At 36.5% G+C, this 14,329-nt stretch overlaps 1 protein-coding gene and 1 pseudogene across 1 annotated transcript; both read left to right on the top strand.

The window, feature by feature from the left end:
* Window positions 1-296: 296 nt before the first annotated feature.
* LOC114636559 (interferon-activable protein 204-like) lies at window positions 297-6,657 on the top strand (the record flags this gene model as incomplete). The annotated part of the gene is made up of 4 exons (XM_028784633.1): window positions 297-713; window positions 2,788-2,976; window positions 3,369-3,497; window positions 4,424-6,657. Coding segments are annotated over 4 exons (756 nt in total), but the record flags the coding sequence as incomplete, so codon positions are not given.
* The window catches only part of LOC114636558, a 26,263-nt pseudogene continuing 17,590 nt past the window's right edge, over window positions 5,657-14,329 (top strand).

The raw sequence follows: 14,329 nt of genomic DNA, 5'->3' as shown, positions 1-14,329 counted from the left end.
AAAAAAAAAAAAAAAAAAAAAGAATCTTCAAAATATTCCTAAATAGAAAACTCAACTAGAACATTGAAGGCTTTGGATTCATTCCCCAGAAGTATAATATCTTTACCTGCCATGTATAATTTGTATTAACTGGAGTCACTAGGTTGTGATTTACAGAAATTTTAAGTAAATATCTAGGTAAATATACATTTCTTCCTTTAGCTGCATTGTTTATATGCTGCCCATTCTATTCAATGGGATTGTTCCTTATGATCTGTCTGAACAATATTGTTTTATCCGATGTGTGTTTTTTGTAGACACCAAGGAGAGGAACTGTACCAAATGAGCCTTCTAATGAAGTAGGTCACCATCAAGGTCCCAAACAGGTGATGGTGTTGAAAGTAACAGAACCATTTACATATGACATGAAAGAAGACAAAAGGATGTTTCATGCTACAGTGGCTACTGAGACTGAGTTCTTCAGAGTGAAGGTTTTTGACACAGCTCTAAAGAGCAAGTTCATCCCAAGAAAGATCATTGCAATATCAGATTATTATGGGTGCAATGGGTTTCTGGAGATATACAGACCTTCCTGTGTGTCTGATGTGAACGCTAACCAAAGAATGGTTATCTCAAGTACACTGAGGCAAAGAGCCAATGCAACTCCGAAAATTTCTTACCTTTTCTCACAAACAAGGGGGACATTTGTGAATGGAGAGTTTGCAGTGATTAAGGTAAGCCATTGCATTATTTGTAAAATTTCTTCTGCAATCTAAGATTTTAAGTTCTAATTTGCTCAACTGGAATTTGCTCAACTTACTTAAAATGGGAAATCATTGCCTTCCATAGCAGAAAGAGATCAGGCAAGGTTTCCTCACTTTTGAGACTTCCATGATCTCTCTTACCTTTCTTTTCCTCCAGGGACCACCAGGGAAATTCTTTAGAAAGAGATTTATCAATAACATTTGCCATTTTTTCTGGCTATGACAATCCATCTATAGCTACCGTAGTCCAAGATACTGTTCAGTTTATAGCACATTTTCTTTTTAGATTTTATTTCTTTGATAGGTTTCTTACCTATATTAGGAGCACCTCAATTGTGAATAAAGAACCAAACTCCTTATCTTTGTTACAGTTTGAAATGATGAGTATAAGAAACCAAATAGATTATTCTGCCCTAGAATGGAGCCATGTCTAACAAGCCAGGATTGTATCTTTAAAATGTTCTTATTCTCATATTCTTTCTTCTTTTATCAAGATATTTTGATAAAGTGACCATTGTCTTAAATAATGAAATGGAAGTTTAACAGAAAAGTTTAATTTCAGAGTTTATAACTATACACAATAAAGTGTAGAAATTTAAATATTTCTATAACTTTGGAGTGTTTCTTTAAGTGCCAATACACCAATTCATTTGTATGCTTGTTCAGTGTATGATTTCTTAATTCCATGTATATGAATAGAGTCACGGCCTTTTACTTTTTATCTATGCTATCTTTGACTGTGCTGGTACATTCAGTTACACAATAAGTAAACTAAGTGGGATAGAAACTAAAACATTAGAAATAAATGCTGTAATGTCTTTGTGAGATTTGGAGTAGAGTGAATCAAGGTGTGCACAGAGCAAATATGACCCATTTTTAGAAGGAGTTGTGTGTGTATGAATGTGTGTGTACACATGTGTGTGCATGTATGTACATGTGTGTGCATGTGTATGCATATATGTGTGCTTATGTGTGCATGTGTATGCATGTACGTGTGCATGTGTGTATGTATATGTGCATGTGCATGCATATGTGTCTATCTATATATCTGTGTATCTATTTCTTGTGTTAGTTCTTTATTTATTTTTTGTCTGTTTTGTATTATCCTTGTTGCTTTGTCTTTTTAAACTGCCTGTTTGTTTTTTTAATCGAGAGAAAGATTTGGAGATGTCATAGTGGGTAGATGAGAAGTATCTGCGAGGAGGTAGGTAAAGTGAAACTATGATCAGAATATATTATATGAAAATAACTTTATTTTCAATAAAAGTTTAAAACAAATGAAATAAAGTGGGCTCATAATAATTTTCCCCAACCTCACAATGAACCACAAGTAACCTTTCTTCTCAGGCCTCTTGGGTAAACCTACAAAACTTGCAATGGTAATCAGATTGGTTCTGTTGTTTACTTCTGTTGTTTACTTCTGTTCTTTTTTTTTTCATTTTTGACCCTTTTCATGGGATCCTTAATAAATCTCAGCTATTCTGATATGTGACCAGTAGTGCATAGAAAGACATTTATTTTTCCTAAAGATACCCAGTAGATAAAGACCACAAGCCAGTAAAGCTTAAGAGTGGTTTCCAAGGGCTGGAGAGATGGTTCAGTCATTAAAGGCTAGGCTCACAAAACCTCAAGAGTGATTTCCAGGAAAAGAGTTGTTCACTGGAACAGCCTAAATTATTTTGTTCCTGCAGTTTTACTTTTTCAGTATCTATTTATTTTGTCTGTGAGGGTTGAGAAGAAACACAAAGGTCATAAAACTAGTATTGAGGTTGGAAAGCAAGTTTCAGTAATGAGTTCTCTCCTGCTATCATGAGTCCTGGTAATTGAGCCCAGATCTTCAGGCCTCACCACAAGCACCTTTGCCCACTGAGCCATCTCACTGCTGCTTGTACCTGCAATTCTAAACCTAAGAGCCATAGTTGCCTTGTTGGGGACAGGTTTATGTTGACACATTTTATTTCCTATAGATGTAACAAGCTTTGACATATTTCCTAGAAGATTCAATGTTAATTTGCTTTGGGTGGTTTTTTTTTTTTTTTTTCAGAAAACTGAGAGGAATAAATTCATTTACTATGGAATTGAAGATGATACAGGGAAAATGGAAGTGGTGGTTTATGGACGACTCACCAATATCAACTGTGAACCAGGCAATAAACTTAGACTTGTCTGCTTTGAATTGACTTCCACTGAAGATACATGGCAGCTGAGGTCTGTAAGACACAGTTACATGCAGGTATGTGCTCTAGGAAATGCTGTTCTTCCTAAGAATCATATATTTTTTAATATTCTAGTAAAGCTTGACTTTTAACATTACATAGAAAATCCAATAGGCAGAGGAAAAATTATGGTTTGCTCATTTAACATAAGTTTATTTCTATTATTTTTATAAAGGTTTTTAAATCATAATAAGGAAAACAAATTCAGAAAGACTCAAACACTGTTATGTGTTTAGCTAATTGATTTAAAAGAAAACTATCCCACTTATCAAAGCAGAGAGAACACTTGACAAGAAAATTAAGGTGTTTGTTTCAAATTCTGACTCTTTGATGTTTCAAATTGACCAAAGACTAAACACAAAGAACCCCAGGCTCTTCATTTATAACATGCAAATACTTTCTATTGCAGAGGATCATGAACAGAAATCATAAGTTCCTACAAATGCCCAGAGAAAATAGACAACAAGGTGTTGCAATAAATCTCCAACCCAAAAAAGCCTGTGCAAAGAACACACCACACCACTCAGTTATAATATTTGTAAGTTGCACAGCCAGACTGGGCAGATATACCACTACACTACTCTATTCCCCAGCTATGAGATCACTTGCTACTTGCTGCTTCTCCAGGCCACGTGGTTCTGCTCCATCTTCCTTCCACCTCCTCTTGGTCTGTCTTCCTCTGTCTCCTCCTTCTAACCTGCCTCTCTCCCTCCTCTCTTCTCTCTTTCTAAAACCTCCAGCCCCACCTTTCCCTTACACTGCCCAAACACAGGCTCTAGCCTTTATTTGACCAGTTAAAATGGGGCAAAATTTCACAAGAAATCATCTGAGTAGTAAACCACTCCTTGTTGGACAGCCCCTCTTGAGGAAGTGGAATTAACATCAAAATACAAACAGCATCAGGGCAACAAGGTGCTAAAATTCACCCTACTTGTCTTACTTACACACACCTGTGTGGGATTCATTTTATACATACACACACACACACACACACACACACACACACACACACACACACAACCTATGACAATGTAAACAAAAGAAACAAGTGGTGACTTCTTCATTCATACAGAAATGCTCTTACACTATCATTGTTCTCCAAACCACCAGCCATTAGTCAGCATTCCAATCCTTCCCACATGGCAGCAAAGCCTTTTTTCCCTCTTCCCAATCTCCCTGTTCAATGAAACTCTACAACTCAGTCCTTGCCTCAGGCCTTGCAACACTTTCCTTTCTCCTGTACCCCTGTAACACACCCTACTCTTCCATCTATGCTCAAATAGTAGGAGTGACTAGCTAATTTTATAATCCCAGGCAAGGAAAGAAAACTGACTCCAAGTACAGAGATTCACTTAAGATCAGAGTGAGAAAAAGGCATATGGGACTTGTGGTGAGTAGTCAGTAAGAAAAGCATGGAACCAGCTGTATTTCAACTGATCCGACTTCACTGTTTTCTTCTTTAAGGTCATCAATGCTAGAAGGTGAAGAAAAACCACTCAACACAGATTCTTTCTGGAACCATAGTTCAGAAAACCTGGATGCTAATGATACTGTTTACAGAGATAAGATTCAACTACGGAAAATAAGTGTGCATATGGCCTGTTGAAATACCAGCCCTATAAAAACCAGCTTTTAATTCTAGGAAATGGTGCTTTCTTATAATCTTTATGCATTTTTCTATTATCTAAATTCCATATTTTGCCTATATAATTTCTATAATTGTTGATTTGTAAATTTTTATAACTAAAACTTTTAAAACACACACACACACACACACACACACACACACACTTTCTGTAAATCAGTATGCCTTTGGGAATATTTTTTAACCATTTAACCTTTTGAGAATTGCTGTAAAATAAAACCATCCTCAGAGAAAACTGGAGAATACAGGCTTCAGATGTGGTGTTTAAGGAAAAAGCATGTCAGGAACAAATAGACTATGTTTTTTTCTGCCCATAAAAGTCAAGGTATTAATAAGATGTGGAGAAGGTTGAACTCAGACTTGAGTATAGTTTCCAAAATTGATATGCTGAGGACAGGATGAAGTCTTCATACTCTTTATGCTGAGTAATGTGAGTGCATTATAGAGTTTAGTTATTTGGAAAAAAATCCCCAAATAAGGTATTTAGGGTGGGGGATATTATTTTCAATAGTGAAGAATCACATCCTCAGTTCCAGGGTGAAATAAAATAACTGGAAACCTTTAAAGCAAAATGAAAAAGGCTTATGATAAAATAAATCAAAGGAATTAAGAAATTAGTATTCCCAGAGAGGCCTTTCTAGAGTTTTGCTTACTTCTCTCACTGCTGTGAAAATTTACTTGATAAAGCAACTGAAGGAACAATGAGTTTATTTTTGCCCATGGTTTAATGGTGGAGAAGGCTGAGGTGGCTGGCTGTGTACCTGCAGCAGAAAGCAGAAAGAGGTAAATTCTAGAGTTAATATTTCCCTCCTTCCTTCTTCCCTCCATCCCTCCCTCCCTCCCTCACTAACTCACTCTCTTTCTTCACTTTCATCAGTTAAGGACCTGAAGCTATTCAATGATACCACCCACACTTAAGATGAGTGTTTGCAAATTCCTTAATGCAGTCTAGAAACCTCTTCTAGCACATGCTCAAAGGATTAAGCCAAGTAACTCCAGATCCTGTCAGGTTTACAATCAATATTCACAGTCACACAGGGCAATGATGTGAAATGGAGGTAAGCAGCATAGATGGGGGTTTTGACAGCAGGAATATAGGCAGGAAGAGACAAGAGCTAAGGTTGAGTGCCTCTCTCATCTTATAAATCCATGTCTTACTCCTCGTTCTAATGATACTGGAAATTTGAGCGTAATGGGATGTGTTTTCTTCGTGGTCTCTTCTCATCTATGGATTAATGTCACTAAAAAGCATTTGTAGAAGGAACTTCTGTTTGTTTTTTTCTTATTATTTGTTGTGCTTTAGCTTTGCTCTTCCAGCATGTGAGGGTGAAACAGACTATTGCTTAGCACCTTGACACTCCACTTTTCTTGTTGAATAACCATAACTCCCTCTCCAGCTAGAGATCATTATCAACATCTGCTGTGTACACACAACAGTCTGCAAACAATATGCCAGAAACCTATTGGCAACATGGGCACCCACATACATCAGATAGAAAATATATATGTTATGAACCTTTAAAATGATTACTGTCCTTAGAACTACTTTCATTAAAATCTTATGTATATTCAAATATGTCACAGAACCTTCTTGATACCATAAAAGAAGGCTTAATTCAGTCTAGACTAATTTGAGTAAATGTATATTTAGACAAACTGTGTCTTTAAAGTGAACTTTTATGATGGATATCCTGTTTACCACCTCCTTCCTACGTATACTTGTGTGTACATAATCAAAATAACCTGTTCTGTGGAAAGGGACATACACGAGGAGTACATGCCTACCTTATCTAGCCCATCAGTTGAAATAAAGACTCACCTGTGTTACATCCCTTCAGCAAAACAGCTTCTTGTCTTGAACTCTATGAAAGAAACTCCAAGCAAAAACTGGAGCCCGTGAATACCTTTACTTATGTGGCCCACAATTGCTCCTCACAATATTGCTTTCTGATCTGTACTGTCATTTTGCTTTGAATAAAGTTTCACTGCTTCTATACAAATCTGTGTGAGCCTTTACCCCACATCTTTAAATAAAAGGGCAAAATTTTGGAAATCCCTGGCTTAGCCTCTGAATGTCACTGTATTCTTAACAAACATACAGAAAGAAAGAAAAAAAACTCATCAAATACCAAAGATTACGTCTTGGATTTCCAGACTTCTAGAACTGTGAATAATGCATTTATTCCCCTTACATAACACTCTATCTGTAATGTGCTAATACAACACAAAACAGACTAAGACAGAATGAAAATGTGTTTTACATGATAATGCAACACAGAGAATTATATCTTATATAAACCAAAAATTTTAATATATATTGTATATTTAATATATGTATACTATATAGCTTATGTATATTAAATATACAATTGTATACATACAATATTGTGTATCATATATTTAATATATAATATCTATATTCATATATATATATAAATACATACATAATCTACAAATGCTATGCAATGAAGACAAGAGTGACAGGTTCTACCTATATACAATGGGCTAGAACTATACTATATCTACATTGTGGGACAATATTCCTGAGGAGATATGAATAAATGTCTACACAGCCCAAAGTTCACAAACAACCAAAGTCCAATTTGGTGAACCAATGGGACTTATTTTTAGTTTGGTTCTTATAAGAATATTGATGAGGCATTACTTACAGTAGCAGAAATGACCCACAGACAGCAATGTCTCCAGTCCATCCCAAAGTGAATAACAACTCACAACAGCTAGAAACCTGGGGTATTCTTCACAGCCTGCGGACAGTACAATGCGCTGGAGAGAGCCTTCCTTGGGAAATTCAGTGGCTCTAAGCCTTTTCCAGACAGCTTGGTTCGTCTCCAATTTTCTAGGCTTATTTAGCTTGTCCTAGGGTTTCTATCAACATGCCTGACAGCCTATACATCTTGGGAGAGAGAGGACACTAGTATATCTGGTTTCCAGGACTTCCTGAAGTCTCTAAGTTGTTCACATCTTGATCTTAATGATCCTCCAGGCAGAATGGGAAGCTTCACCCATTCTTAGAATACCCTGCTGTTCTACATCCTTTTTAACACCCTGTGTCTTAACAAGCTTTCCTCTAAGGTGAAAGATTTTGATGTGGGGGGAAACTGTTATATAACAGTCCCTATAATGTTTGCATAAGGCCTTCCCTTCTCTCCTGCCATTAATTTTGCCACTCAAAGTGAAGAGAACGACCAGTGACATTGTTATCAGTTTCTCCTGTGACTTTTGGACAAAAGAAAAAGTAGAATGCCCAGCACAATGATGGCATGATCATTACAGTGGTAACCAATTGCTTTCAGTCTGGAGTTGAGGCTTGCTACACAACAGAAAATTCAAAACCTGTCACCTGGAGGCCAGTAGGCCCTAGAGAGGAACCATATAATGTATTGTCAGTTTCCCTTTAAAATCTTCATGTTTCTATCCACAGATTAGTACTACTCTCAGCCTTAGTCAGAGAAGCAGCTTTTTTACAGTGAGTTGCTCTTAATTCCAATGACTCAGAGCTAGGAACTTAGTGAGCAGGTATTGGGCTCTCCTCTTTAATTGGGACTACTATGAGCAAAAAGAATGCCAGTGACTTAGGCAGCCAGAAACCCTTATATCAATGCTGGCTGTTTAGAACACTGTATATATAAATTGAGAAAACTGCATAATTTTAAGTCATGTCTTCAGCTCTCAAAGGTGCAGCTTCAATAATTTTATTTCAAATACTTTATATCAGGCTTCTATTTTCTGTCATAAAATTTGAAGAATCTACATGAACTGGGAATCATTTCCATGTAAGCCAGAGCAAGAGCACTTTCTCATCACCTAGTGGAAAGACTTCAATGATTGGTGCAAACAAGAAATTTCACGTGTATGTGATGCACACTGTAACAACTTTACACAAATCCTTTTCTAGATGTTATTAGTAAGTAACTTAGGATCACTATGTGATCCTGAGAGAAACTGTTCTGTAGAAACCTTTATAGAAATATGAGCTTAATCCAAATGAAAGGATTCACTAAGGTATCTTCTGTCTGTCTGTCTGTCTGTCTTTTCATTCCATTTTTCAGCTTAGTTTGGTAGTAAAGGTCATGCTGGTAACATGAAAAAAGAATCAACCCCATTCAGTCATTCCTGATAGCCCATCTCCATCCCTTCATGATTCTCTGATGACTCAAAAAACTTCTCTTTGCCAGGCATTACAGAGTCAACATACTTGACTGAAATACACATTGGCTAACTGTGCCTTCCTTTCTCTCCTCCTTTCTTGTATCATCAAAGGACACTTGATTATTTTACAAAAATAAAAAAGAAAAATATACATAGGAGAAAGTACCGAACTTTCAATGGTACTGGTCAAATTGAATAGGTATATGTAGACATCGAATAAAAATAGGTCCATATCCTTCTCTTTACACAAAAAATCAATTCCAAATGCATCAAAAATTTCAAGATAAGGCAAGATATCCTAAATCTGATACAAGAGAAAGTGAGGAATGGGCTTGTAGTCATTGGTACAAGGACTTTCTGAATGATCCCTGATAGCACAGGCCTTAAGATCAACAGTTAATAAATGATACATTATGATGTGCAAATCTTGAGCAAAGGCTGCCATTATTCTTAGCCTACAGGGTAGGAAAATTTTCTAACGATCAAGTATCTGACAGAAGGTTAGAATGCAGAATATACAATGAACTAAAAATCTGAACATCATAAGAAAAAATACCTCTATTAAAATGGGATATAAATGCATAAAGAGGAATCTCAAGTAATGAAACACAGCTGTTGGAGAAACATTACAAGCTATCAGGATGATGGATATTAAAACTACTCTGATATTGCATTTCTCTGATAGCTAACATTTCTCTCTGATATGTCAGCCACTTGAGTTTTCTTTATTGAGAATTCTCGGTTTAGCTCTGTGCCCAGTTTTAATTGAGTTAATTGTTTTTTGAGGTCTAGGTTCTTGAGTTCCATATATATATATATATTGGATATTAGCTCTCTATCACTTGGGAAATCTCATTTATTAGTTGTTGATCTTACTGTTTGTGCTCCTGGTATTTTGTTTAGAAAGTATTTTTCCTGTGCCAATGAATTCAAGATTATGTCCCACTTTCTCTTCTATCGGGTTCAATGTACCTGTTTTAATGTTGAGGTCTTCAATTCATTTGGAGTTGAGTTTTGTACAGGGTAGTAAGTGTGAACTTATTTGCATTCTTCTATATGCAGACATCCAGTTTGACAAGCACCAAAAGGAGAATATAGTGTCTTTTTATCCAGAGTGTATTTCTGTCCTCTTTACTTAAACAAACAAACAAACAAAACAAAACAAAAACTAAGGTGCTTATAGAACTTATGTCTAGGTTTTCCATTTAATTCCATTGATCAGTATGTTTGTTTTTGTACCAATGCCACGTTGTTCTTTTATTACTATAGCTCTGCAGTGCAAGTGAAAATTGTGTGTGGTGATGCCTCTAGCAGTTCTTTTCTAACTCAGGATTTTTCAAGCTATCCTGATTTTTTTATGTGTGTGTGTGTGTGTGTGTGTGTGTGTGTGTGTGTGTGTTTTTTCAGAATGCCAAAGAATAATAAAGGCAAATGACAGTAATGCTGGCTAGGAAGGAGCAAAACTGTTTTGTTTCTGGTGGGAGTATACACACTATGGAAATTAATGTGTACTTTCCTCAAAAAGCTGAATATAGTGTTTTTTTTCCATAAGACCAAGCTATAACACTCTTGGGCATATACCAAAGGACACTATATTATTCCACAAAGATACTTCCTCATCGATGCTCGTTGCTGTTCTATTAGTGATAGTCAAAGTGGAAACAGTCCATCACCTGATGAAGTGAAATGAAGATATGAAGTATTTACACAGTAGAATATTATTTACCTGTTAAGAAAAAATGTAATTTTTAAATTTGAAGGTAAATAGCTAGAACTAGAAACAATCATTCTGAGTGAGTTAAGGTACCCCAGAAAGAGAGACATTGCATGTTTTCTCTTACATGTAAATGTTACCTTTTAACCTTTGGTATGTATATTTTTGTTTAGAATAACCACAGTGGTTGGATAGCTAATAAGGGACCAGGGGGATGGGGAAGATCTTCCAAGGAAGAATAAATATGGCATAGTATTACAAAAATATAAAGGGGGAACAAGAATAGGGGTAAATGGGTAAGCGACAGGGAGCAGGTCGAAATAAGGAATAGAGGGAACAGCAAATAACATGAAAGACCTTTTTGAAAAGCCATATAGAAACCTACTACAACCATGAAGCTATCATTCCAGGGTAAGTGTTGCTAAGCCTGAGTTGCTAAGCCTTCAAGAGTTGTTAAAAGTAGAAGAGCGAAGAGTAAGAATGGCTTAGGACTGTCTCCCCAAGAGCTACAGGGCCCTGATAACCAAGACATGTAGGCAAATTGCAGCACTAAAAAGCACCATTTGTAGCTACTCCTTCTAATCTGCTACTTTTTCTGTCAAAATCAGAGGGTACAAGAGCTGCCAAAGACCAGATTTGGAAAAATTTCTTGCATGCCCATCCAGGTAAAGCACGTGACCCTAAGACCCTGAACAGTAACACCACAAGAATATGATCTGTCTTGTAGATTGGCTGAGATGACCTCACCACCACCCACTTTCTGGTGCCATTTTTTCTGTGTCTCAAGTTACATAAACACTGGAGATTCTTCCTTCTCCTTCACAGAAAAACACTGTCAGTCAAAGGTCATTTCAGGTTCCTGATGTGACAAACACTAAGAGCTCAGTCACAGAAGTGAAGTCTTCCAGGGTTTCATTGCATAGGCATACTCTACCCACTGGGCTTATCCCTCCTTAAATATCCATAAATAGTGCAGAAATACTAACGAAGCATTAACTTATTCACCAACTGCTACATCACTAAACTGCTAAAGGAAAGCAGTTTAGCTTTTGTCCAGAGGGCATCTAATTCCAAATCCTTTCCCATTTATTTATTCGTCAGTAGATGTGCATGTGTGTAATATCCTTCTCAGGTTATTTTTAGGCTGGGAGAATTATTAATAAGTGAGAGAATGGTTTAGGGAGAATTTAAATGGAAAGTAACTGTACGACATACGTTCTTCTCTGCAGGAAATATATTCAGTTCTTGGTGGCAATAGGCATCTGCTGAATTCTCCTGCTACATCCACCCTGAGTGGGAAAGAAGGAAAAATATCTAGGGATGCACACTTTCCCTTCTGATGTTGCCTTTATTTAAAAGAATGTAATTCTTAGTAACCCAAGGTTAAGTCTGTTGGACATGAAGGTTTAAGGTTGGAAAATGTACCTATGGAGAGGTATAAGAAAAACAACTGCATAGGAGGCCTTAGCTTTTCATAGTAAGTAAAGTGTATCTAGGCAGGAAATCATCAAATCTTGCTAACTGGGGAAATTGAAAGCTAAGAACAACAGAAGCAGCTTTTGCAACTCTCCTCTCCCAGGAAGAGCACAGTACAAGACACTCAGGGTTGCTCTACTTGAAGTGAAATGACTAATCAATGTCATTCTTCCCATCTCTTAAAATATTTCATGGTTTTTTTTTTTTTTGGAAGTTTAGAGATTGCAAAATCCCTGTCCTGTTTCTGAGAAACTGGATATTATTCATTTATCTTCTTACTCAAATGAAACTAACCCTGTTTCTTGCCTTACAGATGAACTACGATCTGGACACGCTAAAGAAATCCCTAGGGATGTGAGCCCTGTTCCTGCTCTAAGAAACCCTCAATGGCACAGGGGACACCATTGTTCCTTCAGGAGAGAGTGGACGGATCTGGGCTGCACTCTGGGTAGCAAACCCCCAGCAGCAATACTGTGATGCTTTACTAGGGAAGATGGCAAACATCTTAATCCCATCCTTACTGCAGCCTGGGCCAACACAAATGCGTTTTCATTGTGTCTTATAGTAAAACAATCTTTATAAGTCTAAGTATGAGTAAATAAAACATGAGAACACACCTTTGGATTGCTTGGCTAGTGAATACAAAGGAACCTCTTGGCTGTGGTAAAACATAGGATAATGACATGAAAGAATTATCATGAAACAGTATTTAGTCAAAAGCACATCTGGACATGGAGCTGCACTCTTTCTAGGGTTCCAATATTACACAGCATGCAAGGCGATGGGCATGTGCAGTAGAAAATGCCTCTGATCCACAAACAGCTACTCAAACAAACAATGTTTTAATGATTTCAGGAGCACAGTTTTTAAAATGTTGATTGATGGTTGAGTTATTTTTAAAATAAATTTTGATTGGATATTTTATTTATTTACATTTTAGATGTCATCCCCTTTCCCCATTTCCCCTCCCTAGAACCCGCTATCCCATCCCCCTCCTCCTTTTCACTTTTATACCATTTTACTTATATGCATTATTAAAGTCAGTTCTAGGTTGAGGGTCTAGCAATACAATAGCTGCAAATAGTCAAGGAACAAGCAAGACAATAAATACAAATAGTCAAAAAACAAGCAAGGCATTAAACACAATTATGTGAACACTCCTGTGATCACTGTTTCTAAGGACTTATCGGGGAGACCAAAATATCTGAGCCAACTTCCCTGTCCTAGCCCAAAGTCATTTGCATTTCATGAGCACATTTAACAACCTGTTTCACACCCTTCTACTCCAGGTATGAAAGCAGTGTTTCAAGCATTGTGAGGGAACTTACATCATCTGGAGATTTTTCTGTTTTGGTTTGTCAGTTTATGTTTATATTTTCTTACATTAAGACATGGGGAAGAGGGAGTTAATTTGAAGCACATTTCTATTACCTACTTGTGGAATATTGTGTACTTGAACAAAGCATTTTAAGTGTTTATTTGAGTGCTGTTCCCACATTAGAAAAATCTTCTCAGTTATATTGTTAAAATTTCTCTTTGCAGATATTTTCATTTTGTCCATTTAGAAACTGAGAGACACAATACAAAATCAACCATAAATCAGTATCTGTTTTTTCTTATAGCTCTTTCAAATTACAGTTTATGTGTGCTCTCTCATATACAAATGGATTGTACATTATGTACATACTTGAGTGGGTGTGTATTTATTTGTGCATATATGTGACAAGATATAATTCAGGACACTGTTTTATGAGGGGTGAATGACCCTGAGTTATAAGAAACACAATGTACTATTTTACTGAATGAATCCATAGTCCAAAATATTGTCTTGTTTTAGAAAGTACAACTCTATAAGTCTGTGATAGCTATTGAAAACCTTTTCCTGAGCTCTATTTGAAACTACATTACTATAAATAATCTAGCCTTTCAAAGAAATTATTGTGTTAAGTAATTAGTTTTTAAATTATTTCACCACTAAGGAATGTTTTACAAACAACATACAGATGCATGTCTTTAGGAGTTAATAAAAGTTAAATTTCAGTGGCTATCTAGATGCTCCACGCATAGACTGATAACACTATAATTTTTCTGGTTTGTTTTGTTATGCTTTGCTTTCCTTTTATTGCTTTGTGGTATTTCTTTCTTACATTTAAAGGTAAATAAATTAGGACTTATGCCCTTCTTCCTGTCTGTCAATCATGTTGATATTCTTCCTGTTTCCCCTTTCTTAGACCAGGGCTTCGCTTCTGAAGCAGAGGCACAGCTAAGCAGGCTTGGTTTCCACTCTGATCATCCTGTGGTTTGAAAGTATGTCTCAGATTTGCTCATTGTTTCCTTCCTATACTTTCAAGTCTGTTTCTATGTG

The sequence above is a fragment of the Grammomys surdaster genome, unplaced genomic scaffold (genome assembly GCF_004785775.1).
Source record: "Grammomys surdaster isolate TR1022 unplaced genomic scaffold, NIH_TR_1.0 124525, whole genome shotgun sequence".
Lineage (NCBI taxonomy): Eukaryota > Metazoa > Chordata > Mammalia > Rodentia > Muridae > Grammomys > Grammomys surdaster.
Note: the sequence above shows the minus strand (reverse complement) of the source record. Positions and strands in the feature narration are given on the sequence as shown.